This window comes from Ochlerotatus camptorhynchus, unplaced genomic scaffold, assembly GCF_037179485.1.
Source record: "Ochlerotatus camptorhynchus isolate MF236.1 unplaced genomic scaffold, CSIRO-AGI_Acam_v1.1 ptg000327l, whole genome shotgun sequence".
Taxonomy (NCBI): domain Eukaryota; kingdom Metazoa; phylum Arthropoda; class Insecta; order Diptera; family Culicidae; genus Ochlerotatus; species Ochlerotatus camptorhynchus.
The window spans coordinates 402,958-423,520 of NW_027040815.1; the positions used below are offsets into that span (position 1 = coordinate 402,958).

General features: G+C 39.4%; 1 protein-coding gene and 1 pseudogene across 1 annotated transcript; one reads left to right on the plus strand and one right to left on the minus strand.

The window, feature by feature from the left end:
- Positions 1-1,203: 1,203 nt before the first annotated feature.
- LOC135708104 (probable pre-mRNA-splicing factor ATP-dependent RNA helicase mog-4) lies at positions 1,204-5,000 on the minus strand (annotated as a pseudogene).
- Positions 5,001-7,460: 2,460 nt separating this feature from the next.
- LOC135708105 (uncharacterized) lies at positions 7,461-17,070 on the plus strand. Its single transcript, XM_065230047.1, has 2 exons — positions 7,461-7,474; positions 15,870-17,070. Exons 1-2 carry the CDS (start codon positions 7,461-7,463, stop codon positions 17,068-17,070), a joined length of 1,215 nt encoding a protein of 404 aa, XP_065086119.1.
- The last annotated feature ends 3,493 nt before the right edge of the window (positions 17,071-20,563 follow it).

A 20,563-nucleotide genomic window follows, 5' to 3' on the forward strand; every position in this document is an offset into this window, starting at 1 on the left:
TAGCTGAAATAAACGACACATTTGCAGAATTCAAGCCTGAACTTCAATGTATTTTCGACAAGTATAAAACATTTTCCAGTTATCAATTGGCCAAAATTCACACGTTGGCTTCATTTGATCAAGTCTGTCGAATTTTTAAGGATGACCAACTTTACGCGATGGTATTATATCTAGACAGCCAACTGGTTTTACCTGAAGATAAAGGATTGGTAATGCATTTAAAAATAAACGTTTTCCATTCACCCTCACTAAACTCCGATTTTTTATTTCATTTTTCAGTTCACCGACGTTATTGACGACGTTCTCGTGTATGAATGGGCAATAAGAATCTTTACTAAAATTTATCATTTTCCTAATCGTGAAGAAGCCCTTAAACATATACAACTACAAGAAGAGGCGGAAATTTACAATTGACATATAGAAGTAAGGAAGTAAGTAGACAACATTTTTAATGACCCCATTCGGGTACTTTTTTATTACCGTGTCTTTTCTTACCGTGATGATATTTTGATCTCCGATTTTGCTCGGGTAAAATATACACTTTGTACCTCCCATACACGGCGAATGAGAACGACCCAAATTTGAGTTTAGTTCACTCATAATCGCCAAAAGTGCAGGAACTCAGCGATGAGTAAAATTTGTCTCATGTTTTCCCAGGTTTTTCCAAGATTTTCCGGCAGATTTTTTAGGGAACCATGAGACAAATTTACTCATCGCTGAGTTCCTGAACTTTTGACGATTATCAGTGAACTAAACTCAAATTTGAGTCGTCCTCATTCGCCGTGTATAAAGCTTTCATATAGTTAAAATCAATAAAGAACATTTTTATCGTTAAGGCCAAGGTTCAGATCCATAAATCAACATTAGATTCCCTTCGCCCACTTACATTTTTAATTATGCAGCAGAGTTGCTCTCCTTAGTTGTTAGATGCTTTTTAAGGTGTTTCGCTGTGAGATCCTTATTCTCGTTTCCACTTCGAAACTTTAAGTGCACAAATATCAGCTTCTACGACACGTACCACAATGAAACTGTTACTCCACGTTTGCTGTACTGCAGCATACATGAAGTAGCAATTTCATGTGAAATGGGGCATTAATTGCCAAGAGTTGTGTGAATGAAAATTCGAAGTGGAAGAGCATTGTATAACCTACGTGGCGGACTCTACAAGGAATCACCTTAAATATTCCGTAATGTAACATGGGTTAATGGTACACAGAAAAAAAAAAGTTGTTGAATATTACACCTAAACAGCTGCACAGAGATCATTCCGCCGGTTATGTAATATTACGTTGTACGATGTACATCGATTTTGCGAACAAATTTTACGTCCATTGATGTAATATTGTATCTGCTTTTTGCTATTACATCATTATTTCATACATCAGCTTGAATTACGTTGATCGATATTACATTTTTTTTTCTGTGTAGTCTGACCCTAAATAGATACTGCCAGCACCATCACCATTCACATCGTCATCATAATTTTCAGCCAAACCCGACAGCTGCTCCCCCAGGAAAGAAGACGCACATCGTACGCAACAACTACAGCATCCGCAACGGGGAGGTTTTCGTGGAAAACAAGCTAAGTGGAACGCCAAAACTACACCAGCAGCAGCAGCAACGACCCAGGGAGGACGATACCGATGACATCACCGCCGAAGAAGGACTGGTTATCGAAATACGTAAAGCACTACATGCTGTGAATGAAGCGGAGCACCCGCAAAAATAACCTCTTCTCGCAGAAGAATGCCAACGTAACAACAAATCCTTCGGATATGCTGAGCAGTAAGTTGGGACCGCTGCCTTCGCTTTCGCCGCCGATGGTCCAGGAAGGTATCGACATCAAGTCGATCCAGTGGTCGCAGCATTAGAGCGGACGGGTCGGGGCATATTTTAAAGAGAGATTTTGATTTTGTGTGTTCTGCTGTGTATGGTTGAATTCAGTGAGGGTTTTTTTTTAATTGTTAATCATTGATTGTGTTATTAACACATCCACTTTTGGTAGTAAGTAGGTATTGAGACGAGAGAAAAATAATGTATAGCTTTGCTACATATGCTATTAGAGACAGCAATAAATCTTAAGACAGTGAAATCATTGTGAGTATTTCATCATTCACTTGGCGAAAAAACTTCCTATCAGCGATTGTTTGAAATAGTATAAACTTTGTTAGTTCCCGTCAAGGACGGCGTTGTTACGACTACGCTAAATTCGCAAATCTGAGGTATTCGTGGACTGCCATCTCAGATTTGCTTTGGCGCGGATTAGTTCCACTTAGGGTTAATTCAACTAAGTTTCGATTCTAATTATTTGAAGACTCCAGGAAAATCTACGTTTAGAAAGACCTTCTATTATTTAATAAAGAAGTAAAGCAGTAAAGTTATTAAATGTGTTCAATGTCGATAAGCTTTCCGCAAAATCCGCACTTCAAAAGCTATAAAACCGCACAAAATTTGCGACACTTGTAACAGCCCTGCAGTTGGCTTCGGCGTGCCAGAGAATACCTAATCCACCTAACCGGACCTGAAGAAACGGAAAGGAGCGCGACTGGGATTAGACGGGCTAGCCTTATGAAGCTCTCTACTGACATACAATATAGCATGGTTGCAGCAACCTTATATTTCACCTATTTGTCCCTAAAGATCACTAATTTACACCCGACACCCTAGGTAGGATAATGTCATCGCAAATAACAACAATTCCCGTTGAATACATAGTGCGAAAAATGCTCTTGAATTACCCCAAACCGTCTCATCACAACCTACGCCTCGGTCAGCGTGGCCCGACCGATCGTTTTCGGCATCTTTTTATTGGTGGAATCCTCGAGCTCCTTCGGTTTGTAGTAATGCGGTGCCGCCTCCAGCAGCCACTTGCTTTCGATTTCAATCACCGACCGCATGTACTCCTTCGTCGTAAACACCAGCTCGTGGTACAGCACCCAACGAGGCAGTTCTTCGAACAGTGCCGAATTCGGATGGATCATCACCGTCTGATTGTGCTTGGCCGTTTTGTAGTGACCCCCCCTTGGAGAGCCGAGCGACGTGATAAAAGTACCCGGCTGTAATAGCCTTCCGGATGTTGGTCGTTTCCGGCAGACTGGAAACCATTTCGATTTCGACTCGCTGCATTAACCCAACCAGCTGCTCCCGGACATCGCGAGCTCGTTTCATCGAACGGAACTGAATGAAATTTTCGTAACACCACTGAGTGCTGTAGTCCGATTCGGCCCATTGATTGTAGACCTGCAGCAAACTCAAGTGGTCCCCGTGCATGTGGTTGAAGTTCTTCCGGGCCGTATCTGCGTGGATGATTTTATCTTTCGGTCGGTAGAAGATGGCTCCATTCACCGATAGCATTGCAGCGATGGCCACCACCTCCTCGGAACATTTGTACTTTTCACTAGCAAGCAGCATTTTTGCCATCATGGGATCGACCGGAAATTCCGCCATCCGTCGTCCAAGTTTGGTCAGTTCACCGTGGTGATTCAATGCCCCTAGGGCGTAAAGTTGCTCCAATGCCAAAACCAACGTTTCATGTGGTGGAGGATCGAGGAAATCGAAATGAAGCAAATCGTTGATTCCAAGAGCTTTGAGCATTAGCACGGCATTGCCCAGGTTTATGCGCTGAATTTCCGGGACGGTGTTGTCTTCCAGCTCGTGTTTGTATGCCCAGGCTGTGTACAGACGAAAGCACTTGCCAGGGGCAACGCGCCCTGCTCGACCTGCACGTTGATTGACAGACGCTTTCGAAATGGGCACGACCATCAGGGTCTCCATCCCGGTTCTGGAGTTAAAATTATTTTGCTTTGCAAAGCCCGGATCGATCACGTACATTATGTTATCGATGGTTAGTGATGTCTCGGCGATGTTGGTGGCCAGTACGACTTTCCGGGCGTTCGGTGGAGTTGGATCGAAAATTTTCGCCTGCATGACCGAAGGCAGATTGGCATAAATGGGAAGGATGAGTAGTTCCTTGAGTTTGGAACCCAACCGCTTGACGCGATCCTGGAGCATCTCCTGGCAGGCTTCGATTTCCTCTTGTCCTGGAACGAAAAAAAAAATGTAATTTTTTAACATCGCATAGAAATAGACCCACTTACCAGTTAAAAATACAAGAATGTCTCCAAGAGGCTGAGTGGCATGAATCTGTAGAACCGACACCACACATGCATCGATATAATCTGCTTCCGGTGCTTTGGTGTAGAAGAAATCAACCTAGAAGAGAAAAAGTTAGATTTTACAGCAAAACACAAAGCAAGTCAAATCTAACTACGTACCGGAAAACGACGACCAGGAATACGGAATATGTTCGCATCATCGAAGAAATCCGAAAACTTTTCCGCATCCAACGTGGCACTGGAAATCAGTAGTTTCAAATCCAACCGAAACCGCGCAATGTCCTTCACCAATCCAAACAGAATGTCCGTGTGCAACGTACGCTCGTGAGCTTCATCGATAATCATCACACTATACGAAGCTAGGTCCGGTTCCGAAAGAAACTCCCTGTGCAACGTACCATCTGTCATGTATTTAATGACAGTCCGCTCGGATGTGCAATCCTCGAAACGAATACTATAACCAACTTCGTTGCCCAACTTGACGCCCATTTCCTGTGCAACACGTGCCACCACGGACATCGCTGCCACGCGACGAGGCTGAGTACATCCAATCTTCTTGCCGTCGTTTGTAAACCCAGCTTCATAGAGATACTGTGGAATCTGTGTCGTTTTTCCCGAACCCGTTTCTCCTTCGATAATAAGAATCTGGTGTTCTTTTATAGCGGCTATGAGATCCTCCTTGAATGGAAAAACTGGAAGTGATTTCTTCGTTTCCTCAATGTCCATCTTCTTCCTTTCCGCCTCAGATACCGGTGCTTTCCGGTCCTTTTCTTTAGTTCCATCCAGTCGGAGTGCCTGGACGAAATCAATCTGATCATCCAACAGCAGTTCATACTCTTCAGCACCAGCACCACTTGCGAACCTCTTCGTTTTTGAAAGTAAATTTCACGCACAGTCTGACGTTTGCTTACGGATTTTACCATAGGAGTAAAGAGCTATAGATTCGCCGTCAAGGCCAATAGCATCAACTAAGCTAGTACATATGAGTAGATAGTGTTGCCGTGAGGTACACTGAAAAATTGAAATAGCAGTTTAGTCACCAAAGTTTTCGAGCCGCTCCGTCTGTCACTTCGTTTGTGGTTCTACCGGCACTCGTGGAGAATAGACGAACTAAGAAAGTGATTATGGTTTCAAATTTTTCCACGGAGAGCTATACGAGTGCAATCTTAAAATGCTTTTATTTTGAAAATGGAGCATTGTATTTAAATCTGGCTGTTGCTATTTACACTTGTAGAAAAGCTAAAATCTATGCATACACCTAAAAATCTGAAATACACCTAAAAATCTGAATAGTTCTTCTATTCTCCACGAGTGCCAACTTTGATTTGCCAATTGGCAAATCAAAGTTGACACTCGTGGAGAATAGAAGAACTATGAAAGTGATGATGGTTTCAAAATTTTACACGGTGAGGTATACGAGTACAATCTTAAAATGCTTCTATTTTGCAAATGGAGCATTTTATTTAAATCTGGTTAATGCTACGTTAGTAGAAAACATAAGGACTACTCAATAAACATATAATACAGAAAACTTAAAACTATTTTTACGAATAACAGTCATTTGAATTTTAACCGAGTCAGTAATCCAAAAATCCAGTAAAAATACTAACTCCTGTAAAAAATCTAAGTGTGTATACAGATGCAGCGGAGCATCACACTCCTCCATCGGAACAGCACCGCAGCTGAGCTGCTCTGCGAATGCTATGAAATAAAAGGGACATCGACTTATTACCACTACCTACATCTCTCCCTTCCGCTCTCAGAATTCGCAGATTCGGTGTCTCTCGTTGTGTTTTCTGCTGAGACTGAGCAATATTCGATACCGCGAAACATCTCCGCAGTTATGTTTTCTTTCGGCGCAGGAGATGTGCGGTAATCAAAAATTAAGAATGTAGCTAAACATTTACAATAACATTCTACCAAATTTTCATGTGCGTAGTCCACTGCAACAGCCGAACGTACGAACGAATAGGGTGACTATAGCGCATTTTATGAAAACGTCACAAGTTTTTATGGCTGTTTTAAATCAATAATTACTAAGAAAACATAAAGCCTACAAGGTTACTACCAAAGGCACAAATCTAGGGAACTGCATGGAAAATGTTTTGTAGAGCAACTAAATAAACAGAAATGAAAATTTTCAACTTAAAAACACTAAAATGTATGAAATTTCACCAGTTTTTTTGGTACTTTCAACATACTTTTCAATTTTAATGTATGGTAATTAACTTTAATCTAGTTCTTTTTCAAAGAGCATTGATAGCTAAGACTTAAATCTTTAATTTGGTATGTTGAAATCAGAAATCCACATTAAAATTATTTATTTGTTATTTGAAATTAGCATCTTCAACTATGTAAATCGTTGACTTCACGTAGAAGTAATAGAAAAAACATATAGTCAATGAACAATATTCTATTATTAAGCCAACAATAGTTAATTTTAATTTAGCATTTATTTGCTGTGTCCATTCCCCAGGCCATGAATGCAAAAATAACTACCAACCGCTCCCTCGTTTTCACCCGGACAAAAATGTAAACAATAACAAAACTTTTCTCGTTTGATTTAGCTTTTTTTCCGCGTTCCGTATTTCAGGAAATAAGTGCAAGATTTCCGAAAATCTTGAGACTTGAGGTAGGTAAGTATGCTGCAGTTCGAGCTGCAGTTGCTAAATAAATTTTTCTGTTTTTTCCTTGATTTTTTTCCGTCGAGTACCAATGATCCCGACGCCAGGAAGACATCTCCCACACCTGGACCCTACATATCGACCCATCAACTCATGAACCGGAGACCAACGGCTTTACTTCTTTTCCGAAGGAAGGCGTGATCAGTGATTTTATGCCTCAGAAAGTCAATTGTCAATTCTGTTTGTTGCAAAAAGAAAACAAAACATAAAAAAAAATCGACATTATTTATGAATCAATAAAAATATTTTTATTTCTACTGCGTGAATTGTCAAACTTCATAAAATAAATTTGATTGAATCAACAAGAAATCTCTTTTATCATTTATTTTATTAACAAACATATTTTTGTTGTAGACCCAGCTGCCAAATTTAACAGCTTACGTCAAAAGCTCTTGTCAATTCGAAAAGATTTTATTTTTGATTTAACAATCCATGGGTTTTAAGGAACAACAATACTGGATTGTTGAAACAATAATGATTTCATTCTGCAGCCAAAACAAAATGAAATTCTTATTGATTTTACGTCAAATATTATTGCGTTTAAAATATTTTATTGTGCGTGAAAAAGGCTAACCCCGAAGTACCTGCTCCAGCCTCCTCCTCCACGAAGGAAACAACCGTAGGAACCGAAACCCCAAAAAGTCCAGGCATCGCAGCGACGATGCTGGCATTTCTGTAAGTAATTTTTAATTTACCTTATCTCATTTACCTAGTGATTATTGAAATTAATTTTTTTAAAGTGATTATTGAACAAATTAAAAAAAAAGTGACTTCTGAAATTAATCTTTAAGGTGAAAATTAAAATTAATTTTTAAAGTGATTATTGAAATTAATTTTTAAAGTGATTGTTAAAATTATTTTTTGGAAAATTACACTCCAATTCCAAAACCAAACAGATTAATCGTGAAATTCGATTTGAAATCAAATTAAACTGATTCGATTAGTTGTGAAATTCGTCTTTGTTAAGTCATGTCTTTACCAGTACCACCAACACTGGCTCCACAGCCTCGGCTACCGTTGACCATTCAACAATTTGTGGACATGGGAAAAATTCCCGACTTCGTAAGGGACGTAAAGCCATTTAATGGCAGTCATAGGGAATTAGTCGACTGGCTGTCCGATGTAGACAATATTTATAGTGTATACAAGGAAAATAACGCAACTGACGCCCAAATTAGCATTCTGGAAAGAACCATTCGCAGAAAGGTGTGCGGAGAGGCGGCGGACGTCCTCAATGCAAACAACATCAAGTGTGATTGGGAGGAAATAAAAAACACACTCGTGCTCTATTATAAAAGGTTATACCAACAATCAATACGAAACTAACGATTTTAAATTAGCTCACTACTTGACTAGCCTATTGGTCCCAAGCAAACGATTAACGTACCCCATTCTAGTCGAAATTCTAGTACTACGCAATGTTTGTTTTGATTCGCTATGAAAGTTTGACAGATAAAATGAGGGGTTATTCGTTTTTCCTATGTTTCGAGGGGTGAATCGATTAGCTTGGGACCGAAGAGAGTACCAGAGCTGAGCCAAAAAGTTGAGCTCGTTTCTTCGGGACCTTCTGGTCTTAGAGTTACCTCTATGGTTATACGGTCAAAATTTGGTCAATATCAACTTGACGTATTTCTTTCAATTTTGCATTTAAAAAACCTGAACACCCCTCATTTTGAAGGTGTGTGTGTGTAGAATGTTGCTCCTATTTTGATTTTGGAATTTACTCTTCAGTTGTCAAAATGCCATCCAAGCAAGAAGAGCAGCGTATCAAAATTTTGCTCGCGCATCGCGAAAATCCGAGCTACTCGCACGCAAAGTTGGCAAAATCGCTAAAAGATGCCAAATCAACCGTTACAAATGTAATTAAAGTGTTAAGGGAACGTTTGTCGACAGCCAGGAAGTCTGGATCGGGGGGAAATCGAAAACCGGAAGCCGCTGAGACGACAAAGAGAGTTGCCGGTAGTTTCAAGCGAAACCCTAACCTCTCTCTCCGAGATGCCGCAAATAAGCTGGGTGTATCGTCTACAACCGTGCATCGAGCCAAAAAACGAGCCGGACTATCGACTTACAAGAAGGTAGTGACTCCAAATCGCGATGATAAACAAAATACGACGGCCAAAGCGCGATCCCGGAGGCTGTACACGACGATGCTGACGAAGTTTGACTGCGTGGTAATGCACGACGAAACCTACGTCAAAGCCGACTACAAGCAGCTTCCGGGACAGGAGTTTTATACGGCAAAAGGAAGGGGAAAGGTAGCAGATGTTTTCAAGCACATGAAACTGTCAAAGTTCGCAAAGAAATATCTGGTTTGGCAAGCCATCTGTACCTGTGGCTTGAAAAGCAGCATTTTCATAGCTTCCGGGACTGTCAACCAAGAAATTTACGTGAAAGAGTGTTTGAATAAACGTCTGCTGCCTTTCCTGAAGAAACACGGTTGTTCCGTACGGTAAAAAGGCCATGGAGTGGTACGCCGCCAACAACGTGCAGGTGGTTCCCAAGGACAAGAACCCTCCCAACACGCCAGAGCTCCGCCCAATTGAGAAATACTGGGCTATTGTCAAGCGGAACCTAAAGAAGACCAAAAAACTGCTAAGGGCGAGCAGCAGTTCAAGGCAAACTGGCTTTCTGCGGCGAAGAAGGTGGACAAGGTGGCTGTACAAAATCTGATGGCAGGGGTCAAGCGTAAGGCCCGGCAATTCGGATTTGGAAAAGCGGAAGCCCAACTGAATATTTTTCCTGAATTTTATACTAATTGAACTTGAAAAAGAAATTTAATTTGATTTTTTAAATAAACGATTTCACCGATTTACACGCGTTTTCCCTTGACCAAATTTTGACCGTATCACCCTTTAGAGACAAGCGTGATATAAAGACGCTCGATTATGAGCTGACTTCAATAAAGAAGTCAGCAAATGAGTCTCTCAGTACCTATTATAGTAGGGTGAACGAGCTTTTATCCTACATCATAAACCAGGTACAAACAAACGAAAATATGAGGCCTAACGCCTCCGCCCATATTGATTACTTTAGGGATAAATCCAGATGCTTTCACAAGAGGCCTTGAACGACCTCCGATTATTTTGCTCAAAAGTTCTAACCCGAAAACCCTATCCCAAGCGTACCAATTCTGCATTGAGTACTACAATATGGATTTAAGAGTGACCCCATATAGAAATGAGCTGGGTAATCAACCATTACCCAAGCCAAAAGAAGCGCCGAGAGTGCCTCCTAGAATTCACCCCTCCAATGTGCGACCAAACTTGCCACCTCCACCTCCACCAAGATTTTATAATAACCCACATTCCCATTCAGGCCAAATCGGTGGGCGTTGGCCAGATTTGGATTTTTCAGATATAATCCAAAATAGGACCTAGATTATTTAATACTCTAGTAACCTCAAGTCCGTGCTCTGTCACAATATTTCATTGTGATTAATCAACACTCAAAGGGGTAAAATATCAAATTTGGGGTGAATTTGAAAGAAAGGGAACTTGGAGTGTAGAGCGCACTGCCCACTGGACGATTCTGAAGCCTGGCCAAGTGAGTGGGGTATGGGTTTATTTGATTGAACGTCATTTCCAATGTATATATTGATACATTCAAACCATTGGCATTTGAGATAAGACAGAGATAGGATGCGGAGGGCCCGCTTAGGGGAAGCGTAACCCATGTTATGGTTTCCATTGATTAAATAGTTCAGATAGGCTGGAAATGACAGGTTCATAGTGAGAAAATGTACCATATGGGGCCCGTTCACTGATCAAAATCAGATTCACATCGTCAGACCCTGCCCTAGAATAAGGGGATTGACGATGTCTTGTCAAGTTTTATTTTGAATTTGCGTTTTGCATTTAATACTCTAGTAAATCTCGTGTCCGTGCTCATTCACAACAGTGTGATGTGTCAATACTCACTGGGTTATATGTCTTAGACCAGTTCCAGATTAGTTTGCTATTAATATCTTCTGCATCGCAGTTCGCGATAGATTTCTAAATATGGGTTCTCTTTTCCGACCATAATAGTGTGAGGGAAGGGGGTGAGTTAAACGTTGCGATATGAGAATAGAGGCAAATAAATAGGGAAGACAACACCATGACCCAAATAAGTAACCAATGCATGCGGCTCACACTTAACTTGTTCTATTTCTTTCTTTCTTCCTATCATGTACTAATATTAACTGCCTGAGGACAAATGGGAACACGAGCAGAAGTTCAATAGGAGAAAAGTAACAAGAAAATTCGAACAAGAAAAGAAGAATTAAACTTGCACCGGCAAGAGGAAGCAGACAGAAAGGATCATGCCGGTTGGAGACAGCCAATGTATACTGGACGAAGCTTGTATCTAGGAAAAGCCGTATGTGCAGAAAACCGTAAGTAGGATAAGAATCGTAAAAGGTGTGTGCTTGCTTGATAAGATCCTAACTTTACTTTAAATACACGGTAGGAATCGAATATCCATTTATGATAAAGGTTTTTGCCCATTTTTCAGTGGGAGTGGCAATACTCATTGATGAGTGATTTATCGTACCCATTTATAAGTAACTGTTAGCAACTAATGATTAATTGATTTGCCTATTTTTTAATTACCTATACTTCACATCAGAACCTCATTTCCTTCAATTACTACTCCGTCGCAGCACACACCTTATATGGATCGCTAACCTTTATTTAGTTTCAGCATTTTCGACATTATAATCAAAGGGTGAGTTTTAAAAGTATAATTACCATGCATATAGATAAGTTAATGTACCAGAACCTGGACGGACACGAGCCTACCCAGGGGAGGACCCGGATACGACCACCCATGTGTGTCTAGAGTATCGCACGAGCTGACGAGTGCAATGGGAAGGACAGTAGGTGTATAGACTAGGGGGTTGGTCCCTAGATAAGCCTTCTTAGCGGAAGGCACAGCCTATGCACTGAACAATTACAATTACAATTACCCACATTCCCATTCCGACCAAATCGACCTCAGCAAAATCCTTTCAGAACGAATCCATTCCAACCAAACTATTCTAGACCCATGAATCCACCGCAAAGAGCATTTCCCCCACCAGAACCGATGGAAGTCGATTCTAGTTTAAGAACTCGAAATGTAAACTACGGTAATCGCCCTCCAATCAACATTAAACTTCCAACAACATCAAAATTTCAAGCGACAAGCACATCCACTCGAGAACGGAAATCAAAACCCCGAGGACCACTATGACCATTACTACTACGACGACAATTATTACTATGACGAACAATACTATGACACTGAACAGTACGACCCATACCACCCACCTACTCACGGCACAGAGCAATCTGCAGCGGACAAAAAAGAGCCAGAACCATCTACATCAGGAGGAGCTAATTTTTTAGAATGGCACCCAAAATGGTAACACCAACCATGCCCTACATCAATTTAAAAACAAACATGGGTGATTATCCCTTCCTTATAGATACCGGTGCAAACATCAATCTTATTTACCCTTCATTAGCAAAAAGTTACTCATTGGCAAAGCCATATTATTTCTCAGCAAATAATATCTCAAGTGCCAATGGAAGGTTCAATGCCAATTCAGCAATCGATATTAATTTTTTCAACCCAAAAATAAATCGTACTGCACAGTTCGTACTCCATAATTTCATCCCTTTTTTTATGGAATTATTGGAGCTGGCATACTAACTGCACTGAATGCAAAAATCGACCTCGGAACAGTGCTGAGATTTGTCATTGTCATTGACAGACTTTCGCGCGATATTGACAAAATTGTTCGTCACATAGTCACTGACAGACTTGATCCTCAAAAAAACCTTCGTCAAAATCTCATTCATTTTTTCGTCAGTGACAAAGATTCACCTGGTAACAAAAAGTGTTATTTAGTACATTCTGTGTCACATTATTGTTATCCAAGTAGCTCAGGACGTGGATACTTGTTCACTAAAATGGATCCATGTAATTGTTTTGCTCAAGTCATTTAATTTTGTTACAAATTTAGCTAATAAACAAATCTGCACATGTTCGTCACTGACACCATTGTCATTGACAATTGACATGGTTTGCCTTGACTATGACTGTTAGCTAAAATGAGTGACCAAAGCAGAATTGTCAATATCACCGTGTACTGTCGAGATTTTGCAGCACTGCCTCGGAAACAACCCTCTGAATTTATGTAAAGGGAACGAATTTTTATGCGTCCCACTAAAGCAATATTCGCCTGAGCAGTCAACTGTAAAAACAATAAATAATATCAACCAACAAACAGAGCCTCAATTCGACTCAACCCAGCATACATACAGAACGACTCATCTTTCACCACTGGAGAAATGGAAGCTTCTAAACATTTTAAATAAACATGAGCAAGCATTTTATAAACCCAACTTAAAACTGACTTGCACCACAGTTGTTGAATGTGCTGTGGATGAGATTCCAGTCCATCAGAAAGTTTACCCCTATCCAGCAGCTTATGTTGAAGAGGTAAACAATCAGATAGACAAACTTCTTCAAGATAAAATTATAAGGCCATCTCGATCAGCTTGGACGTCTCCTGTTTGGATCGTTCCAAAAAAATCGGATGCGTCGGGAGAGAAAAAATTTCGAATGGTCATTGATTATCGTAAACTCAATGAAAAAACGATTTCAGATCATTATCCCATGCCAGAAATTAATTATGTACTGGACCAACTGAAAGGCCAAAAATATTTTACTACTCTGGACTTGGCATCTGGATTTCACCAGATAAAAATGAAAGAGACCGATATCCCGAAAACCGCTTTTTCCATCAACAATGGCAAACTTGAATTCACAAGAATGCCATTTGGGCTGAAAAACGCTCCAGCCATTTTTCAAAGAGCGATAGATGACGTACTTCGTCAATATATTGGCAAGATTTGCTATGTTTACATTGACGATGTAATCGTATTTGGCAGAACCTTCGAAGAAGCCTTGAAAAATTTAGAAACGATAATCAAGGCATTGGATGATGCAAATCTTAAGATTCAGCTCGATAAATCTGAATTTTTGCATCATGAAATTGAATTTCTCGGCTATATCATCGGGTCAGAAGGCATACAACCAAACCCTAAAAAAATTGAATCTATACAGAAATATCCACCTCCCAAAACAATTAAGGAGCTGCGATCTTTCCTCGGAATGATGATTCGTGAAAGATTTTGCGAAAATCGCTAAACCCCTCACGAACCTTCTAAGGGGGGAGAGGAACATTAGTTCATCCAAAAAAATAACTCTTAATGAAACCGAAACAAATTGCTTTGAAAAAATGAAAACGCTACTATCTTCAACCGATGTGTTAATATATCCGGATCATACTAAACCATATATACTGACAACAGATGCCTCAGATTTTGCGATAGGTGCTGTTCTTTCACAAGGCGAAATAGGAAAAGACAGACCAATCCATTTTGCCTCACGGTCTTTAACAAGAGCGGAAGAAAAGCACTCGGTACCCGAGAAGGAAATGTTGGCAATATTCTGGGCTCTGAAAACTTTTCGAAACTATTTGTACGGATCAAAATTCAAAATTTTTACTGATCACCAACCACTAACTTTTGCATTGTCTCCCAAGAACACAAATGCAAAACTCAAAAATATGAAATCATACCTCATACCGATTACGAAATCATTTACAAGCCTGGTAAATCCAATGTAGTCGCCGACGCTCTCAGTCGTATCGTATGCTCTATGACTGGAACACAGCATTCAGCTGACGATAGTGACGACATGTACATTATATCCACGGAAGCACCAATTAATGCATTTCAGCATCAAATAATAATAAAAAGGGGTCAAGACAAAGTAGAAATCACACACCCCTTTCCAAACTATACAAGAATTAACATTTTGATGAAAGACATGAATGAAAATTCTATTTTTCAGGTTTTAAAGGAACACGTAAATGTATCTAAGTTAAACGGATTATTAACAGAAGAAAACATCATGGGCCAAATTCAAGAAGTATATAAAAAACATTTTGGTCGACAAAATATGTTAAAAATCCGTTTCACTCAGAAAATGCTCATCGATATACCGGACGAGCATGTACAATGGGAAATTATCGAAAAAGAGCACTATCGAGCTCATCGTGGCCTAGAAGAGAACAAAGCCCAAATCCTCAGGAAATTTTATTTCCCACAATTGAATAGCAAACTTCGCGAATTCACGAAGAATTGCCAATTGTGCCATGAGAACAAATATGATAGAAACCCCATCCACCATCCCCTTCAAAAAACATCTATTCCTAACGGACCATTCCAAATCGTACATATCGACATCATGTTCTTAGAAAAATTAATATTCCTTACGTATGTCGATAAATTTTCCAAATTCGCTCAAGGTCGTCTAGTAGAATCGAGAGCAGCTGTAGATCTTGTACCTGCAGTGAAAGAAGTATTATCTAAATATAAATTACCGGAGACTGTCGTAATGGATAATGAAAAATCCTTTTTGACAGGCGAACTGGTGAATTTCTTCAATGAAAATAAAATTACCTCTTACATAGCAGCTACAGGTCGAAGCAAGATGAACGGAGTGGTTGAAAGGTTCCATTCTACCTTGCAAGAGATTTATCGTATTACTAAGGCAGAACATCCTAATAAAAAACCGGAACAACTTGTCGAAATGTCGTTGATTAAATACAATTCTTCTATCCATTCATGTACAAAGTACACTCCCTTTGAAATAATTATCCCTAGTTCCCAAAGTTTGATCATAACCAAAACTGTCTACAAAAACCTACTGAAAAAACAGACTCAAGATCTCAAATATCATAACAAAAAATTGACTCCACGATCCATAGATCAGAACAAAGATGCCTATGAAAAAACAAGACGACGACTAAAAACGGTACCCCGGTATAAAAAGATTAAAATTACAAAAATTCATAATAGCACAATAACCACATCAGACAATAGACGTGTACACAAAAATGACATAAAGATTCGCCATGACTAATAAAATTTCATTTTATTTTTAGATTTATAGTGCCACTAGTTTTTGGATTTGGTACTACTCAGACGATCTCAGTACACAAAGCAGACGACCTACCCCTTTTCTTATATAGCAGAGGACATGGACGAATACAAACCGACTATCATTATTACATCCATCATTTCAACTTAGAATCAGATTTGCTAGATTTAAAATCAAAATTCAAACAAGTAGAAGCGAATCAGTTCACCATTCTTATCCTAAATAAATTCAATGAGTTAGATTCAATCTTAAAAAATCTTTTGCCAATTAAAAGAAGGAAAAGATGGAACAGCTTAGGAACAGTTTGGAAGTATTTAGCGGGAAGTCCCGACGCTAACGATCTTAAAATCATCAATAGTTCGATTAATGGTCTCATTACCAATAACAATGAACAGGTTAGAATTAACAGGGAAATCTCATTACAAATGAAAGAAGCACTGTTCAAAATTAAAGAATCCAATCAATTGTTCAACTCAAAATCATCCGAATTGTATTCTATAAACATATTTTTGAACCTTAATTTTCTAAACGAGAAATTATATCAAATTATACAAACAGTAACATTAGCAAAAGCAGGGATACTTAATGAAAAAGTGTTAAGTCAGGCCGAAATTGATTTACTAGTTAAGGATTTACGCAAGGAGAATCTGACCGTTTGGAACATCGCTGAAGCACTAACCTACGTCACCACATCTATAGTCACCAACGAACTCGATATCGCACTTCTACTCAAGCTACCGAAGTTGGATCCCAGGGTCTTCAAGAAAATTTATGTTTTACCAATATGGTTCCTTCGTCAACAACTTCATATTTCCAATAGTAATTACGGAAACGAGTATTACACCGTTAGTAGCCTACAGCCAACGATTTTCAATTCCAAGGACATAACACTGGATTCTACGGCGTGTGTACCAAACCTGCTAAACGGGAAAACAGTCAAATGTGATTATTTAGCCAATCCGGTGGAAGAGATCGTGTCGACTGATAACCAACACCTCATCACGAATATATTTGGAAAATTTATCATGCATTCCAACTGCGGTCCATTTGAAAGGAACCTGTCAAGGACTTACCTAATTTCGTTCAACAATTGTGAAGTAACTATTAACAATCAAACGTTTTCAAACTATAACCAGAGCATCACAGGTGAACCTATTTACTTACCGCTGTATGGTATTCCTATCGAAAAACAACATACCGTTGTTAATCTGAGCCTACATCATCTGCATAATCTACACCTGGAGGCAAGGAAAGAGATGGAGGAAATCCGTCTAAACACCACCAGCATTCAATGACCACATTGGACATTTTTTGGAGGATTTTCAATCACTCCTTTTATCATATGTACTGTTTTCTTATTGTTTTCTTTACGTCGTAGAAGATCAAAGGTTGAAGTCCAAGTACACCAACAAGAGCAGACCCAAGAGCAGACCCAGGAGCAGACCCTAGATGAAGGAAGGAGATTCCAAATTTTACCATTTAGTAAAATTGTTTGTACGGAGCCTCACACTTAGGGGGTCTAGTTAACAACCCCACATAACAACGACGCGATATGCTGACGATGGCATCGTTCATGTGGAATATCGTACACCGCCGTTGGCAACAACGATGGTGATATCGACGGAGGATTGTTTATGAGTAGACTCGACCGCACGTTTGTAGGAGCTGAGTAAGCACATGTCATATGTAGCTAAAATCATTTACGCCACTGTAAGAATTGAAATTACTAAATTTGCCGATAAGACAGAAAAATGCATATCATGCAGTTGCACTCACGTCAGTAGCGTTCACTTCTTCATAGCCTTGCCAAACAGAATTATTAATTTACCTTTCCTACACCCAGAACGCGCGGATCATGTTACATCTTTCAATACGCTAATAGCCTAGCAAGCACATTGACATCAATGAAACAAACATAGAATTGTCACACCGTTATAGGCATCTCACTTTGCCTACAGTAATTAAATATAAATCACATCATTTCAATGCAACAAATTGTAAAATGTATTTTGACAATAACTCCGTATATAAACCCAAGCAGTTGATTAATAAAGCCAGTTACTTTCGATCAAAGAATCACTTTGGATTGCGATCTTCTCCTGCCCAACTTGGGATACACAGGTTTGGACACCGCTAAAAGGAAAAGAAATTCCCCAAGGTTCTGCGATCCTCTTCTGCCCTCTGGGATAAACAGATGAGGACACCGCATCCATTCCTTGATTATGCCGCGAGCCTGCATACTTGTAAAAAGGCATAATACACATCGACGAGCAGAGGACCATAATGTAATTTTAATATAGCAATAAAATCAGTTCTAGTTTAGCAGTAACGAGGTGTAGACCTTTTTTAAAAAGAATTCCCGCTGGCGAATTATTTAACTCGAGCAAGAGGGAAACAGATTAGTGGGAAAACAAACCGTTCATTCATCCATGTGTGCTAGATAGAGAAAGACGATTAAACGTCAAAAAGGTCTATATCAGGTTGGTATCGTTTGCCCAGTGGGTTTCACCGCAAGTGTTATACAAATTTACTTGAATGCTCGATCACATGGTGCACATTTAAAATATTGTATTGGCCCGGTTACATGCTGCACGGTTCAGGATGATGTACTGGTCTACAACCACCGCAAACAATATTTCCGGCAATGACAATGAAGCAGATGAACTGGCAGGATTAAGGTGATACGGCACGTCATGCAACAATGGCTGTCCCTACAATCATTAAATACACGTGTTTTAGTATGCGTACGAAAGACATCTTCCTACAAAACAGTAAATTACTAATTACATACCTTAAAAAATGGGCCTGAATTGTATGAATAAGATCTGAATACACTTTTCAATACTTTTCCATCAAAATATTGCCAATTCATTCACGCATTGGTTATATTTGCATTAAAAAGTACGATCAGCCAATTTTTTTCTGCTCAGGGCATGAAATTTCAATAACTGTTTACTAGCTTTCACTTCTCAGAACCACACTAAAAACAATTACGACACGTGCTTCTACAAGCACTTTCAAGTTAATTCACGATATTTACTTAAATAATATCATTTGCATCGTTAAAAACGCGAGCCGCGAATAATTTCGCAAGCTGAAACTGTTTTGTTTAACTTTTTTTCTACACCCCGCATTACGAAGGTGTGTGAATGAATCACCTATCATCGTATCCAGTGTTGTCGATTTAATTGAAACAAAGTGTATAAAACTAAAAACAATGCTTTTATTGCTTTTTAAGGTGCTTAAAATGTGTTCAATTAGAAACCATCAATAATAAATGTTTAAAATAATTTCTTATTTTGTTTCTCAATACAAAAAATGAAAGTAAATGAACCTAGAAATCTTCTATAGAAAACATATGTATCGTTATGGTTACACTGCTCGAAGCCATCAGCTGATATGCAAAAGGCGACAAAAGGATGATTAAAAAACAAAAACATACACGATAAGAAAAAATATCCAGCGGCCAGTTCATGTTTGCCTACTTTTGACTTTGAGTATAATCATATTCACCTACTTTTGGGTACAACTAACTATTTTTGGGTAGAAGCGAATTGTCAATTCCACACTAATTGAACACAATTAAATGAAAACTCTTCGACCCACATTGCCTACATTTGGCTTCCTGCAATATAGTGCCGAGATTTGGGAAAATGAATCACTTTGGGATCTTTTTTCTTACCGTGTACCTGGAGGTTTGAGCTCTGGAATCACTTTTGGACAGGTCGTATGTGTTGGCTCGACTGCCAACGTGAAATTTGACTTGAAACTGAAACGGCTGCTCGTTGGCCCTTGCCAACAGATGACGACAAAATCCAGCTGCACCAGCTGCGAGCCGACATCGCTTACTCGGAATCGGTAGTTCTTAAAAGAGCACCGCGAAAATAAACTCTTTTTAGAGCAGCGACGGCAACAAGCAGCGGTGGGAACAGCAACTCTCCATTTCGGTAGTAGAGGGAACAGGAACTCCACTGAGCAGGACCACCGACAAAACTGGAACGGTAACAGGGACCCCTTGCATCGATATCGAATCGACGGGAAAACTGGAATGTTCTTTCTTAGAAGGATAACTTCAGCTTCTTCACTTTATATCTATATTGCTTGGCAATTAATCATGTTTTGCTGTTTTTGACATCATCCACATCCAGAGGGCCAGTCATTTTCGAATGTATGGGAATGGTAGGAAACCATTTGGAAATGCATGACAATTTTAAGTTTTTATTCTTTATCGCCTTTATGGGCAGTTTTAGATGCACAAAAATTGCACGAGTACATTACTATGGTGATAACGTAAACACTCGTTTATTTGTTTCCTTCTGTGGAAGCATGTTTAGTCACAAATCGTGGATTTTCTGATATTCTCCATACTGCAAAAGTGATTTTCCTACCACTTAAGGCTACTACTCAAATCATATAATTAATTCGGAAACGACTGACAATGTGAATGCGTGATTCGCTTGGTTTTATACTTTTTTGAATCAAAGAGAAATTAAATGACGATGATGATTGGTCTAACAATCTACTACGCAAAACGAAATGAACATGTACAATGTCATAAAAGCTAGTTTCTGATTGGATGTTTACACTTATTTCTGTTATTATTGCTAGTGTTAGTAAGGGAAGCCGTTTGCCCGCGGCCTTCTCTTTCATTTTTTGTATTGAGAAACAAAACAAAATGCAAGGATAGGGAAATATTTCTGCTATGCTGATTCCTGCGGCTAACATCGCAAACGTAGAGGGTTAGCGGCGGCGGTGTAATCGATACACCAACCGGTGAACACTCGTGTT